At 37.1% G+C, this 15843-nt stretch overlaps 1 protein-coding gene across 1 annotated transcript in view; it reads right to left on the reverse strand.

Moving 5' to 3' along the window:
* Positions 1-15843, reverse strand: part of COL19A1 (collagen type XIX alpha 1 chain) — a 191957-nt gene that overhangs the window by 44994 nt on the left and 131120 nt on the right. The window contains exons 15-21 of the mRNA XM_086625286.1: positions 13368-13421; positions 8934-8996; positions 8090-8134; positions 7085-7120; positions 5988-6041; positions 4720-4773; positions 585-638 (exon numbers count right to left, since the gene is read on the reverse strand). Coding sequence (XP_086481412.1) covers positions 585-638; positions 4720-4773; positions 5988-6041; positions 7085-7120; positions 8090-8134; positions 8934-8996; positions 13368-13421 — 360 coding nt within the window. The remainder of the gene's footprint in view (positions 1-584; positions 639-4719; positions 4774-5987; positions 6042-7084; positions 7121-8089; positions 8135-8933; positions 8997-13367; positions 13422-15843) is intronic.

A 15843-nucleotide genomic window follows, 5' to 3' on the forward strand; every position in this document is an offset into this window, starting at 1 on the left:
TTACATCTGAGACAGTACAGCTGCCAAGATGAGTATGTCTGACTGTGACGAGGGATTTTACACATTAGTCTGGTTTGGACACTATACTGAAAAGGCTGTTCTGTGGTCAGGACCTGAACTGACATTTCTGCACTACAGAGATTTAATGTACGAGCCCAATACAACCTCCTTGAATTATCGCTTAAATTATTAATGTAAAGAGCAATTGGGTTGCCAAATTGGCCTGCAGCATCTCTGAGGAGAAGACAGGGCGTTGTTGCATGTACGTTTTAAACTCAATTCATAAAGCAGCCACACAGATGCACTACAGAAAGACAGAAGGTTACATTGAGGGTGGTGAGGTACTGGAACAGGTTGCCCAGAGAAGTTGTGGATGCCCCATCCCTGGAGGTGTTCAAGGCCAGGCTGGATGAGGCTTTGGGCAACCTGGTGTAGTGGAGGATTTCCCTGCCCGTGGCAGGGGGGTTGGAACTAGATGATCTTTGAGGTCCCTTCCAACCCAAACCATTCTATGATTCTATGATTCTATAAGGTTACTTCAGAGGTAACAGTCTAATATGCTCTTAAACATACTTAAAACATACCTTGTCTCCTTTAACGCCTGGGTTTCCTGGTACCCCATGCTCTCCTGGTAAGCCCTGGAATTAATAAAATGTAATGGTTCATTTTTATAGCTATTCCTTTAAAGATTATCTAAAATTACAGATGCAAATGAGTTTACACTGGATTATTTACTGTGCATCAGTATTGACCCAAAACGTTAAAGAGTACAAGTTAATGAATGTTTCTTTAATCAAATATACGAATCTTTTTTTTTTAAGCTGAAATATAATAATCATGATTATTTTCTGGACCCTATTAGGGCACAATAGCAGAGACTGACGCCTTTATTTCTTCAATTTCAATATAATTCCAAGTCTTGAAAATCAATCATTTTTTCAAGGAAAGCGGTAGCAGGTACAAACTTGAGTTTTAAATGTCTCATCTTTTTTGCCTTTGAAGGGCTGTGCGATCTCCTACACAAGTTTATTATTCAAATTCATATCTTAAAAGGTCTCAATGAATTCCTACTGCTTCACATTACTTAATCCAACAAATTCTTTAAAATGTTTTATGTATTTAATGGTCAGTCAAATATATTCAGCAAAATAAATATATTCCATCCTTTCTTTTGTCTGAATCTTCTCATCTTTCATACTTTGATTTTAGCTTCAGTATTTTCCCTTGTCCTTTTAATGAAGGATTTATTATAAATGCAGAGAAATGGAATAGAATAAAATCCAAATAGAAGCTATTTAAATAAGAGGGAAGGTTAAACTGTGTTCTTTTACTACGCTGTAACAAGCACAGAAAACTTTTTCCATAACTCTTCAATGCTATTCGACCAACTATTGCATCAATCATTTTACTAAGAAAATCAGTAATTTCCACACTAAATAACAAAATTGTTACTTGATCAAAGATCCAGCAGAATAGCAGTTTCAAGAGCGGCAATTATGAACTCAAGTGGGATGATGACAACACAAGCAAAACAGAAATGCAGTATTTTGTTATCTTTCACAATAAGATTGGGGATCTATAAATAAATAGAAGCACAGCAGAAAAGGCTTACAAACTATTGTTATAGCAGACAGGTAAATTAGACACAATTGAAAAAATGTGCGCCTCAACTGAGTAGGAAGGTGAAGTATAAAGAAATGGTCAATAAGTAACACAGTAAAAAATGACTACATGCAGATTTGAATACTATTTTTTTTCCCCTGCCAGGAGCTGAAGATGCTGTACTCCAGCTGACACTTTGCTCATATCCCTATGACTTTTAACAGATCAACAGTAAAAAGTCTGCCAGCTGGGTACCACTCAGAACTGTATTTTAATATTAATAAAGTATATGACTTGAAAGTCTGTTCAAATTAAGAGTTGTCTCAGAGTGAGCATGTAAAGGTCTAAGATAAAATGCAGCAACATCGGCTCCTAGACACTTCTGTTTGCAGAAATAAGATAAAACCCAAAACCAACCCGCAGCACCAAGATCAAAATCCCAGTTCTTTTCAGGTGAATGGCTGAAGTGCTAGGCTAAAGCCAAGCTCTCCATTGTCTGCTTTTCTCGGTCCACTTCTTGGATCTAACCACTCACACCTCCAAAACAGTACTTAAAAACTATTTTACGGTTTATGGAGGAAGGGAGGGAAGAGAACCAGGGAGAGGGAGTAGGTGTCACTTGTTAGGTTATGTGACACCATAACTCTTGTGGACCGAAACCTAATTCTGGTTTACACAGGGTATTAGCATATATAGTTGCCTGCACATCTAACAAGGGATCGTGCCATAATTTGGAAGGGAGACAGGCAGCCAGCTCCTCCAAATAGGCATTCTGCTGTATTAGGGAGTAAAGTCAAACGCCCAGGGAACTTTCAAGCTTAGTATAATGGTGTCTAATAGTTTAAGATGTTTCCTAGAGTAGTCAGACTGGATTGAAGCTTCATCTGTGTTCTTCCTGCCCGGCAGCACAAGGGTTACAGGTGTGTTGGATTTCTGGGGAGGCCCCCACCAGTTTGAAGGATCACGACCAGGACCAGCCAGCAGATCCATCAGTCTGTTGCCCAGCAGCATAATGGATACAGACATCCTAAAACCCTCGTGAAGGAGGCTCCCATCACCTTGACAAACCCCAACCAGTTGGCAGACCTGAATGTGGGGCACCCAAAAGCGTAATAATTACAGGCACATTAAAACTCTGCTGAGACCCCTCACTGCCTTCACAATCCCAATCCACCAGTTTCACACTCACTGGCATAAAGGTTACAGGCACACTGTATCTCTGGTGAAGTGTTCTGTCCTCCCCACTCCTCCTGTAGGGCCTCCCTCAACAGGCCATGATCTTGAGGTTCAATCAACCATCTGTATCCTGCTTCTGACACCATCTGACAGTCTATAGTGGATCTGGATATTGGGGTTTAAGAACCACTGAGATAAGAGCTTTTACCCTTCTTGATTATTTCACACTCTCACTTGTTTCCTTGTTAGCGTTATGTTCACTGGGTCCTGACTTCCCTTTCCAGAAGGGAGAGTGTTGCTTGATCAGGATGGCTGGGCAGCAAGTTGTCTTGGTTTGTGTTTTGCAGCTGCCCACAGTCACCAGTCTCGGGTGTTAGTGGTTAAGGTCCCTTGCGACTGTTTCCATGCATCTCCCTGATCTCCATGATCTTCCTCTACTTCCAGGACCTTTCCTCCTGCCAAGGTCTTTCCCTTCTTCCTTGAGACAACACCTCTTTCCTTTCAGGAATCCTTCTATTTTGGCACCACTTCTTACAAGGGCAAGTAGTGAAAGGAAAAAAGGTAATGGCTTTAAACTGAAAGAGGGTAGGTTTAGATTAGATGTAACGAAGAAATTCTTCACTATGAGGGTGCTGAGGCACTAGAACAGATTGCCCAGAGAAGCTGTGGATGCTCCATCCCTGGAAGTGTACAAGGCCAGGTTGGATGGCTTTGAGCAAGCTGGACTAGTGGAAGGTGTCCCTGCCCATAGCAGGGGAGTTGGAACTAGATGATCTTTGATGTCCCTTCCAACCCTAACCATTCTATGATTCTACGAATCTTGTGAGTACCCTCAACCCTTGGTTCTTGCCATCTAAATAGTGAAAGTGCACAAGCACAACAGGTGATCAGCCTCCAAATCGGTGAGTCTGTCTCACATCTCTTTGTTAACTGGAGACTCCAGGATGTGCCACTTTCATTTAGGCCAGGTGCTATCAAAATTTAAAAGTTGCCCTTACTGTTGCATCTAACAAGTAGCAGGCTTCTGCTTGAGAGTTCAACAGTTCAGGTTTTAACGTTCTTGCATGGACACACAAACACACACATAAATATCATCTGCCATTTGTCAGTGTTCACAAATTAAGCTATTTTCCACCTACCGCAGCCATATAATGGCTTTAGGTACTTTTGACTGTCAGTAAACCATTGCACAATTAAATTGAAGTATTAACCAAAAATCATAAGAATAATCTCTCATTCCACTTTCTGCAGAAGTATTTTAGTAATTTGATCTATTGAACAGTAATTAAAAAACAGGTTTTCTATTGAATTCTTTCCAACTAATACTTCTACACTGGCTAAAGATTTTATTATTGTTCCTAGTTTTGACAGAACTCCGCCTTGCTTTGAATGAGTTTTACTCATAAATCTGACCTAAACGCTAAGATAATAAACCTAATTGTTTATTCTGTTCACCTTATTAATCTTTACCCCTTTTACAGGAAGGAAAACAATTCAGAATAATACAAAACCATAGATGGAAATAGGGAAGGCCATATGTTTAAATCCTTGGTGTACTCTTACTTTCCTTGTTTCTTCTCATTTTGCTCTACGCACACTGTCCTTTCCATCTCACAACTTATCATTATTAAAACTTTCCTAGAGATTCTTTCAATTTTCACCTACTCTTGTGAGATAAGAGTGATTTCTGCAGAGCTAATTATCTGTACAAATTAGTATTATCATTCTTCCTTACTTATGCAGATGGTAACACAAGGACAAAAAGAACATAAGCGAACAGCAGAATTCTATCCTGAGGCATTCCATACTTCTGTGCTCCTATGGCCCATCGCTATAGTACCACCCACAAAAGGAGCACCTATGACAACTGTGGTACTGCTTCAGTGGCTAACTGTTCACAGTCAACACTTCTACAGCTTGGTGAAATTGTACAATACTTACAACTTCTCCTGGCAGTCCCCTGGGTCCGACAGGTCCTGGAGGTCCTTGCAGTCCCTGTGAAATGATAATGTACATGCTTGAGGTAAAAGACAATATACCTGTTGTAATTCAGTGTAAAGCATTCCTATACATAAATAAATTTAAAATATCTGGCATTAAGAATTATGTTCTACATGGAGTAAGAAGGACAAAGTTTGCTTACTCTCCCTTAATCTAACATTTAGTCCAATAAATCTTTGTGACTAATACATACAAAATACAAAGCATCTATACAAAGCAAATACAAGTAAATACAAAGTCATTGCCTATAGAGAAAGGCAAAGTGAAAAGGGTAAACCAAGATTTCCTTCTTCAACATACAGATCTAGAAGTGATTTGTGCACTACATGGTAAGTGCTCCTTCAATTTTTGGAATAGATCTCATCAGGAGGAGTCCAGAGCACTGAAAGAAGATGAGATTGCCATGTACAGATAAAAGGATGACTTGGTGCAAACCCTAACGATCCTTTGGATCTCCATGAACCTCTTCTGAAAGGTATACAGAGTGAAGGTGACCTAGATTTCCATTGCACTGACAACAATTACTTCAGCAGCTCCTACCAAGGAAGGACATTAGCCTCTAAAGAGCAGTCTAAGGAGTCAGGGCGGAGAATAATTTTTAAGATCACAGTTTCGTGGACCCTACAGCGGCATCTGTCCCCCCTAGGACTTCTTTTGATGATCTAAGGAACCTGGGTACTATCATATCCAACATGAATAGTGTTGAGTAGAGGTTTCATTTTCACAATTTGCAATTATACTTTTATTTGACACAATTCAAAGCATCATGACAGATCCTCAAGAACAAATGATGCTTCAGTTACTTTCTGCAAAGGAAGGTAATGACTACCTTAACATTACCTGCAGTCTCATAGATTCAAACATAGGAACAGCCAATGTACTGGCAGTGGTTACTCCTTGCCTCATTGATGGATAAAGAGAGTACACCCAGTTATTGGTGGATTTGTAGTCACAAAATGGGTGCTCATATCCTGGAGTAACCAAATAATATTTATGCTTTGCATTAATATTCCTTGCTGAGTGATGCTGAGATCAACAAGGATTTTATGAACTAAAATAGCCATGATCCATGCACAAACTTTTCGTATGATTTATTTGCATTTTCTGTCCTTTCATACAAGCTAAACAGTTGATGGCATTCAGAGTCATCTTACATAACAGCATACAATGTAATGGCTGTTAATACCACAAAAGTACCTTTCACATACCTTTGATCCTGGATTTCCAACGAGACCAGGAGGTCCAGGGTCTCCTGTTTCACCCTAATGATATTATTTGAGAAAAAAAAATCCAACATTACCATTACATTTCCCAATACCATCTATGTACATCATCAATGTATATTGTGCGTACGAGCCAAAAAATACCTTATTTCCTTTTGATCCCTCCCTTCCAGTTTCTCCCTGAAAACAGCAGGTACAACAATAAGAAGTTAATAACTAAGATATATTAAAAGTTTAATTTGCTACCTTAAAATACTTTAGTATAGCTTGCAAACATAACAAATACTGAGAAAGCATTAAAGAATTTCTGATGCTTTGCGGAAACTCTGAAAGGCATTTCTCTTTCAAACTAGTTCTGTTTGCAGGTTTTCCTAGTGTTTCAAAGAAAAATTGTTTGAAAATATCACATTTGCTTAAGAGCTCTTCCAGTCTAAAGCCTATTCTTCACCACTGAATCATTACTGGTGACATAGCATTCATCTCCAAACCTACACATTATTACAGTATGTCTTTTTTTTTGTTATTTTAATATGTTAATCACAAATATCTGAGCAACCTTCAGTTGTGAATTAAACATAACTAGTTTTTGTCAAATGTCACAAGAGAGGACAACAGTTAATTATAAACAAGCAATACATGCAAACAGACTCTTAAAGAGTGTTCTGAAAATATCCCTCAAAATAACAAAAAACTATGCACACATAAGAAAACTGCCAGATGTTAAATGTCACACTGGAAACCAGTAAAACAATTAAAATAATACAGTTCAGCCCACATGTAATTTTGTGAAACAACTGAAAGACCGAAGAACCTTCAGGGAAGAAAAAAAAAGTATGTACTTTACACGCAGTTCATGGGCTGTACCAACTACAGAAATGGTGAATAGGGCATCTCTGTTTTTTATTAATAACCCGTGTGAACTTGGTGCACATGTAAGAAGGAGACAATAAACATCATATCCTACATAATTACTGAATCTAATGAAAGTGTAAAAAGACAAGAATTACAGCATGAATACTATAGGAAAATTATATCAAATATAAATTATTCACATCGCCGGCTCAAAACATAACTGTACTTACTGGATCTCCCTTGTCCCCTTTTTCAGAAGGCTCTCCCTATGGAAACGTAGAAAAGAAGTTAACATAAATTTATTTCAAATGGTAAGTAGCACACATGTCAGGTTTTGGTGAAGAACCCTTGAGAGTGGTTTTTCTTTTCCCTAACCATATAGGTTAAGCAAATATATGGACTACAAAACATTACTTGAGGAATGACGTTGATTTAATAAGACCAGAGAGAACAGAATTCGACCATACATGATCCTCTCAAGCAGGAGAACAAGGGAGGGTCAGGAAAAGACAGTGACAATGCGCTTAAGCAGTGTACAAATCCGACAACTTCTCAAACACGAGTGCCTTATAACACAGAAAATCACAAATCTGTCATATCGACAAAGTAAAAAAATTCTGCTGTATGAAAATTGTTTATGCACAAGAATATGACCCAGGAAACCAGCTGGAAGACTAACAGCTGAATAGCAAAATTCATGTTTTTAAGTGGATGAGGAACTGGGTCCATCATGCATTCCTAGAAAACATAATATACACTTACTACTCAGTAACATCCCTTCCTCTCAGATCTTTCTGGAAAAATTTAAGCTTAAACTAAAAGATATTAAATTAGGAAGTTTATTATAAATTTTAATAATTTAAAGACTCCTGCTTTTTCATATTCAAGATCACATTTGTAACTTGAAAAAGTATGAAAGACGTCTAATTTGTGAGGCAATCATTGGTCACAGACTTATATAAATATAATTTTAAATGGCATTCAGTAAAGTCTGAATGAATTTTTAAATTAAGGAGTTTGTGAGCTGTTGGAACAGTGAAATTTACTTGCATACGTAAATACTCTCTCAAGAAGAGATCTGAGTAAATTACTAAGGACATTTAGATACTGACAGCTTTTCCTATGCCTCAAATATATTTTTTTTGATTCTGAGCATATTTTCCAAGATTGATTCATAATCAATATCTTCAGTCACCTTCTAGTATCACAACTAAGCACAGAAGGAATTAATTTACCTTTTCTCCTTTTGCACCGGTCATTCCCAATTCTCCTTTTTGACCCTTTTAACAAAATAAATTCTATTTAAAACCTCTTATATTCTAACAAATGCAAATAAACACTAAACACCTTCTCTCCTATAACTGTGCTTTGTTCTGTGTAAGACACAACAACCTTAACTTTTATGCAACAGAAATTTGAGATTTAATCATCTCCAAATTAACTGAAATCAGTTTTCTTTAGAAGATCTGCAGCTTCTCAATAAAAAAAACCCCTGTTGTTAATCCTGTGACATATCCAGAGCATTTGCCTCTTTTCTTCCAAGCTTAATAGGCATCCAATTGTCAAAAATCCATTCCGCTGTTTAAACAAGACAGATGCTTATAAACAATATACTGTCACATGTTGTGAATTCCGAATCTGATCTCCACATAACTATCATAGGCTGCCTGTAAGTATTTTCGGTACAGTAAGTCCCTTAGTTACAGAGAACCTGCTTTAAATATTCATGATTTACTATTAAAAGTATTTTCTGAATTTTTACTTCTTTTTTGTTTTCCCCCTAACTGGCAGGCCATCTCATTTGACTTCTCCTTAGACAGTGTTATAGAAACCATACACAATTCTTCCCTCATTTTCCCTTTCTGGCTATCATAGATTAGAGAAGAAGGGCTCACATGCTGCACCTGCAGGATGGCATGATGAGTTGGATATTGGACTACACAGATCAACGTCATATCTCAGATCTATTCCTTCAAAGACCATTGTGATAAATCAAATAAAAGATATTGTGTTAAGGGTGGCAGAGATAAGTTAGAAAGGAGCTTTGAAATTTCTTCAAATTTCATCCAAAATGCTTACAATGTCTCCTTTCTGGCCTTTAGGTCCAGGGGTTCCAAGTAATCCTAGTAGTCTTGTATCATTCTGGGAAGAAACATCACCACAAAGATCAAAGAACAGAACATGTCACTGTTTATTTACAATAACAATTTATTTACCATAATAATTTAATGCAATTTACTGGTATGTAAAATCAGAAGTCCTAATTTACTACTAGAAAGGGATACTAAATGCCTATGCAATACATCTAAGTAATGTATTGCAGCAACACATCCTTTGTCACGCATTCGTACTCCAGTCAGATGAGCAGAAGATGAACAAAAGCATGAAGGGAAATGTCTGTTTTGAATATTGCTATGCAAATCTGTGATTTTTTTTTTCTTAACTCAAGGCGAAGAACATATTTTTATCCTCATTATTACAGTACATTTCTAAAGTATGTCAGAAAAGAACAATAAAAATCACTTCAATGATAAAAACACAAGCTTTTTACTTTTGAGCAGCATTAAATGCAAATAGAACTAATTTAAGTCTATTACAGTAGTGAGAGAGAAGGAGAGGGAATGAATATGATCAACAGGCTCCTCACATTGCTCCTCACAGAAAAAAGACGGATTTAAGGACCAGGGGTTCAGGTAGTATACTTGCTCAGGTATTATTGCATTGCATCTATTTACTCTTCCAGACAAGGTAAAGGCACAATAAAATACAAAGCAAATGGTTTCCTCTGCACAAAGCCAGGCTCAGTCTACCTAAGGGGAACATGTTTTCTTTTAATGACAATGGAAAACGCAACAAAACCAATGACCCTGAAAAATGAGCTCCAGTCTGGACCCAAGGAGTCCAAGTCCTTGAACATCTGCCACTGGGCTGAATGAAAACCCTGAGCAAGCCAACTCCAGTTTCCCTATCTCTAAAACGGGAAAAACATCATGATATTAACGATAATTTTTTATTCAAAAGTGCCATTTACACTCTTTTAATGTTTTCATAAATTGATAACTGAATATAACCTGAATAAAACTCATAATTATTTTATAAATGTTAATGTCCTCAAGGATCTTCTTCAGCGTTTACTGTTGGTAACACTAAAAAATTATCTAATTACCAAAATCAACTCCACAGCAAGAGGCAGATACCCAAAGAAAGGAACCTGAATATTTTCAAGAAGTAGTTGACTACCACATGATTGAGAACAATTTAGGTGTCCGTTGTGAGTATACTGTAAGTTATGATTTATTCTGAGTTACGTATTTCTTTTGCATACATGGAGAAAAAAAGAATATTAGAGCAAATAAACCATTTTTATGCTCTTCGCATATTTATTGGTCATTTGCTTTTTACAACAGAATGTAAGTAAAATATGTCAAAGAAAAAATCTTAGAAAAGTAATAATGAATTATTCAAGGATGAGCTATAATTATTATGAACTATAATGATTTTGAAACATTTCCTGAGCAGATTGTGATGTAGCTTCAACTGCTATGTGTCGTGGCTTCATTTTTATTTTTACGTGTTGGAGAACATTTTAGATTAAACTGATCTGTGTGCCCTTTTTAGAAGCAGGTTTGACTGAAGTGACCTTTTGCGTATGTGCGGAAAACTGGTAAGTAGAAAAGACGGCAAGTAGAGGCCGTGAAAGCCCAGGCAAAGGATGATAACAGAGTGCATAAACACAAATCACGAGGTATCATTTACCAATCACTGAAGGAATGTAACCTACAGAGCAGGGCAGAACCAGTTTCCTGGCATAGCGAGGAGAACAAAATGCATGTATCGAACGCACGCAAAGCATCTCATTTACGCTGAAAGCGCAAAAGACATAACAAGAAGGAATGTAAAAATAGCCACACGCCTTGCAAGAACAGGCACAAACGAAGAACAACGAGGGAAGAAATGCTCCAGTGCTGTCTCCCATCTGATTAAGGACCAATGCTCTACTTATCCTCAGCAGGTTCTCCTCACCTTCATTAAAGAAAGACGGCTGATCGTGGTTTGCCATTCAGCCCAATTTGCTGCTGCAATCAGCAATTGCATTTATAGTGCTCTCTTTCACTGTATACATGGATCGAGTAACTGATGTTTTTAAAGACTTGCACTCCAGCATCCTTACACAATAAAGTGATTGATACTGAGCCAGAAAAAGCTTGGTTGCAACCAATGATATAAATACATTGTGTAATTAGATACTTATCGATACCATACAGAAATCAGAAGAATTGCAAATAATCTGCTAAAAAACAAACTATAGGAAAAAAAAAGACATTATTAATTATGATGGGTCTTAAGATCTCTCTCACTGATCCCCTACATTTCTTGGTAGCAGTTTCTCGTGATTCCTAGAAACACCAGTGCAAAGAAGCCATACTAATATCCTCAGAAAAAAAAGATATTAAAATCTCTACAGCAATGAAAATGTGGTCACAAGTTAAACACTTTAAAAAAATCAAACTGAAAGAAGACCTTGTGAGATCCTTAAGAACATGCATTTCATTGTTGGAAAATGATAAGACCGTTTCCTATGGTGTAAGGAATCTCAAAAATCTCAGAATATCACTGAAATATCATCCTACAAATGCAAATACAAGGCACACTACAAATTATATACTGGAATGTTAAAGATTGTGTGGTAACTCCAAGATGCACTGAACAAAATCAGCACTCATCATGCTATGGAATAATGTGGGGATAAAAGGAGAGTTACTGATGTCTAAATGAATAATCAACAGCAAAGCAGACAAGCTATCCTTGTCTTTGATGACATCTTTGATGTCTTTGTCTTGTCCTTGATGGGAATATACTATTCCCATCACAAAATGTATAGAAACTAATACGTTTGCTGTAGCAGTTGGAGACTTAAGTTGACTCTAGGAAGATGTGAACATGTAGTTACACAAAGTTTGCATATTTAGAACCTGCTACTTGAATCAGAAAGCCATCTCCTCTCTCATCTAAAACCAAACAGCATTTCCTTGTTGAACAGTTAATTGCTCATGACAGAGTCATTAAAATCTTTAAACTAGACAGCTGAAGGAAGAAAAAAGTTGGTAAGCTGTACAGGATTTAAAAGATGATTAATTTCTAGACACAGAGCAGCTGGTCTACGTTTTTCCAGAACATTGTTAATTAGGAAATATAAGACACCTTAGAACTCTTAGAGCCTTACGATGATAAGAAATGTGATTTTTGGAGACAGATGCTTGCCAGTTCCTGAAGATCACCATTGTTTGTATTTTCCTCCTGCATAATTAAGGGACCATCAAGGTAAAAGAGAATAGTCCAGAGACAGGGAATGAGATACAGTAAGCATGGTACTGACAGAGGAAACAGCGCCGGTATCAGTGAAAGCTGTCTTTGGCAGGAAAAAGAAACTGGCAAGAAAACGAAAGGTATAAAACTAAAATATAGAAAACTTCAAAGCATACATATAAAATGGCAGATCAAAACCAGAAACTAAGCCGCCAGGTATGAAAATGCCCGTCCAGGACAGTATATAAAACTATGCTGAATTCCTAATTCATATGCTACAGTGATACACTAATTTGGAATGGATTTAATATTAAAAATGTCAGAGAAATCACTTCAGTGATAAAAGCAACTGGAAAGATATGTTTGACATGAATTTCACTCCAGAATCTCTACTCAAAAAGAGAATTTATACTCAACTGTGTATGTTACGTAAGAAAAATATCCTGAATTCGCCTGTTGTTTATAGTCATGCATTTCAATATTACAAGAGGTTTGACCTGCATGACTTAAGGCATGAACCACAGAGTAACCTTTGTATTAAGCAATACTTCTGTAATAGAGCTTCATCAGTTTTTGAATGAAATACAATTTCTATTCACATCAGTTACGTACTCACACTGGCATCAATTAAGAAAACTTGTGTGACCTTGGAATCACAATGCCTTACAATGGCAGATACTAACACCACTTAAATGACTTGAAATATCTGTGGTAAGAATTTAAAAGCTCTGTCACATGGAATGTTGTCCTATGCAATTCTGCTTTTTTTTCTAAGAAGTTTTTGTAGCTGCAGGAGATTCTATGATTGAGATAATACTTTTATCAGTCTGAAAAACATACATAAGGACAGTTCTCACGGATTGCTAGTAGATCTTTTAAATTTATGCCTCCTTGTCTTTCTATTCTAAGGATCATGACAGAGTAGGTCAAGAGAGAAGAAATGTCAAGTATAGTTTAGAGCAATATGGTTTAGAAATGAGGAGCTGATGTTTTATGCTAAATGCCAGGTGGTCGACCCACCTCCTTTTTGAATTATACCAGGCAAAAATACTTGAGAAAAGATGGATGGGAGGTAAGACACATGGCAGCACGATAGACGACACAGTTGGTACATGACTGGAGTATGGACTGAACCTATACAGGGATGTATCTACCTTATTAGCCATAAACACACACACACACAGAGACTATATCAAATCTCCATACCTCATTATAAGGCTTGTTCCATGAATCCAGAATTCCTTTTAGTCCAGAAGGACCCTATATGGAAAAACATACATCAGAATGCCATTTTAATTTAACTAATGTTTTGTTTACATACCTGTATTCAAAGAACAGTGGTCATGTAAAAGGGTTTAGATTTTTATTTGATTATACAGTAATTTTTTTTCTGTAATTTCATTACATCTTTTTTCACGCACAGAGGAGAAGCAGAGTCAGTTTGTAAATCCCTGAGCTTTGGAAACTGGCAACTTCTTTTGGAGTGAATTGGTCTGTTAGAGAACACAGAAGTGACATCCATATCAATTTTAATACTAAACCCTTCTGGTATGAGCAGCATCTTTGTTCTGCAGCATTTTAAAGCTCTTTCCACCAACTCGCAGCACAAGTTTTGATGTAGAAGTATTTCCTAGTGAGAGTAAAGAGCTAGATTTTTAACTTAGAGTACAGAAAGTGAAATTGAGGAATGCCAGAATTCTCCAAAAGACTAACTTCCTAGCTTTATTAGCATTGCAAGCTTATACTTATACACACCTCTTTCACAAAGAATTTCAATAAGGAGAAGGAACTTCCTACTCAGATGCAGGCTTAGGATGGATAGATTAAAACCATGTGCTTGGAAACTTAAAATATTTTAAGATATACTCTGCCAGAAACTAGGCCCTCAATGAGATTTTTAAGTTTTGTAAATCAAGGTAGAATACAAAAAGTTGAGTAAAGACCTTATGAACTAAAACTTGGGTAAATCTACAAATTAGCACAGTATCTCTCTTTAAGCTGAAATTTTTGTCCTGCAATATGAACTACAGCCATTCATGATGGCTCTAAGAAATGTCTGACTACATTAATAAGATAATAATATACTCAGTCAAGCCACCTGGTCTGAATGACTTGCATTTAACAGAGACAGGGCACAAATGCAATGCTTCTCCTCAGGGGCTTTTTATAATCACAGATAATTTACTGTCCGCAGCTTTTGTGTCAGTGGGGAAAATGTAGTTGACATATATGCACCCTAAAGACTGCCTTAGGAAACTGAATTCTCTTTAGCTTTGAAAAGGGTCATTCCTCAAGAAAATGGAGGTTGTTTATCAATCAAGAGATGCTATGTCAGAGATTAGTCAGAGTTTTTATCGCACGTTTTAGTTTTGTATTAGACCTTTGTTAATTGTTTTTTCTGCACTGTCATTATATGTTCATCACACGACAGAAATATTCTGGTGTCATCCATCATAACAAGAAAACCGCTTTCTACACTTTCAGAATAAGAATCTATTGAAAATTTCTCCCATTTTCATGTTAAGGGACCTGTAAAATTATTACAGGAAGTCAGGGATCGAAATAATTTTTACCCAAGAAGCAAACTGGTCAAGACGAAAATACTATTGTTTTCAACTGGTTAAGACTTTTGTAACAAGAACTGCTGTCAAATCCATAGCAGTACAGCAGTAAGACTCCAAAGTATTTCTAGAAAATTGAAAAAACCTTCTAAACACTGATTTCAGCTAGAGATCCAAGGAAAATACTGAAATGCTCTGTATTCTGAGTCAATATAAGCTAAATAAGCAGTTACTGTACTTTTCTAAGCAGGACCTCAACTGTTTACTAATTCAGAGTTGCTGCTGTATAAACCATCAGGCAATTCAGCGAAAAAGACGATGAGAGGAGCAGCAATGATTTTGTCACAGGTGGCATTCCTTGCATCTGATAATTTCACATATGTAGGTGCTGCTTGTGAACTGAACGTGACAGACAATCCTTGGTATCTGATACCTTTGCATCAAGTTACCAGTTGTAAGGATCACTAGGACATAGTAAATGGATTTGTGGAAGCAGTGCAGTTCAACTTCTAGAAAATAACAGCTCTCATGAGTAAGGGAACTCTGACTAGGACTGATACTGTCAGGTCAACTGATACTGTTACAAAGCAGAAACCCAGAAGCATTTCTGTTTTCAGAAGAGCGCCATTCTCACAGTGGTATAGATTAGCATTGGTTTACAAATAGACAGCTTTATGAAAAGAATTTTAGTCTTCACAGATATTACAATTGTCAAACGAGTTTAATGCATTTTTGGGTGGATGACTAGTAATAAGAAGGAAAATCACTGCACAGGAGGCATGCTCCTGTCCCATCACCAGAAGATGGTAAGAACATGGAGCCTCACAGCAGTGACTCATGAAGACTGAAGGCGGCTTTCTTTCACTAATGCAACCATTCTGCATAACTTCTCTTAGTACCTTTGGAGAGGGGCAGGAGAGTCTGTAGACAATTTCAAACAAGAGACTTGTGACTCGTTCTCCTCCAGAAGGCTTACTCTTCAGGAATTTCACTTTTTTCAACATGTACAATTCCTACATCTCTAACTGGGACTAACAAGTCACAAGGGGGCTTCCTAAGTCCCAGTGGAAGGCTACACTGATGAACGATTACTAAAGCTTGAGGAATTACCAGAATGTACC

Source organism: Tauraco erythrolophus, chromosome 2, assembly GCF_009769465.1.
Source record: "Tauraco erythrolophus isolate bTauEry1 chromosome 2, bTauEry1.pri, whole genome shotgun sequence".
NCBI classification, from domain to species: domain Eukaryota; kingdom Metazoa; phylum Chordata; class Aves; order Musophagiformes; family Musophagidae; genus Tauraco; species Tauraco erythrolophus.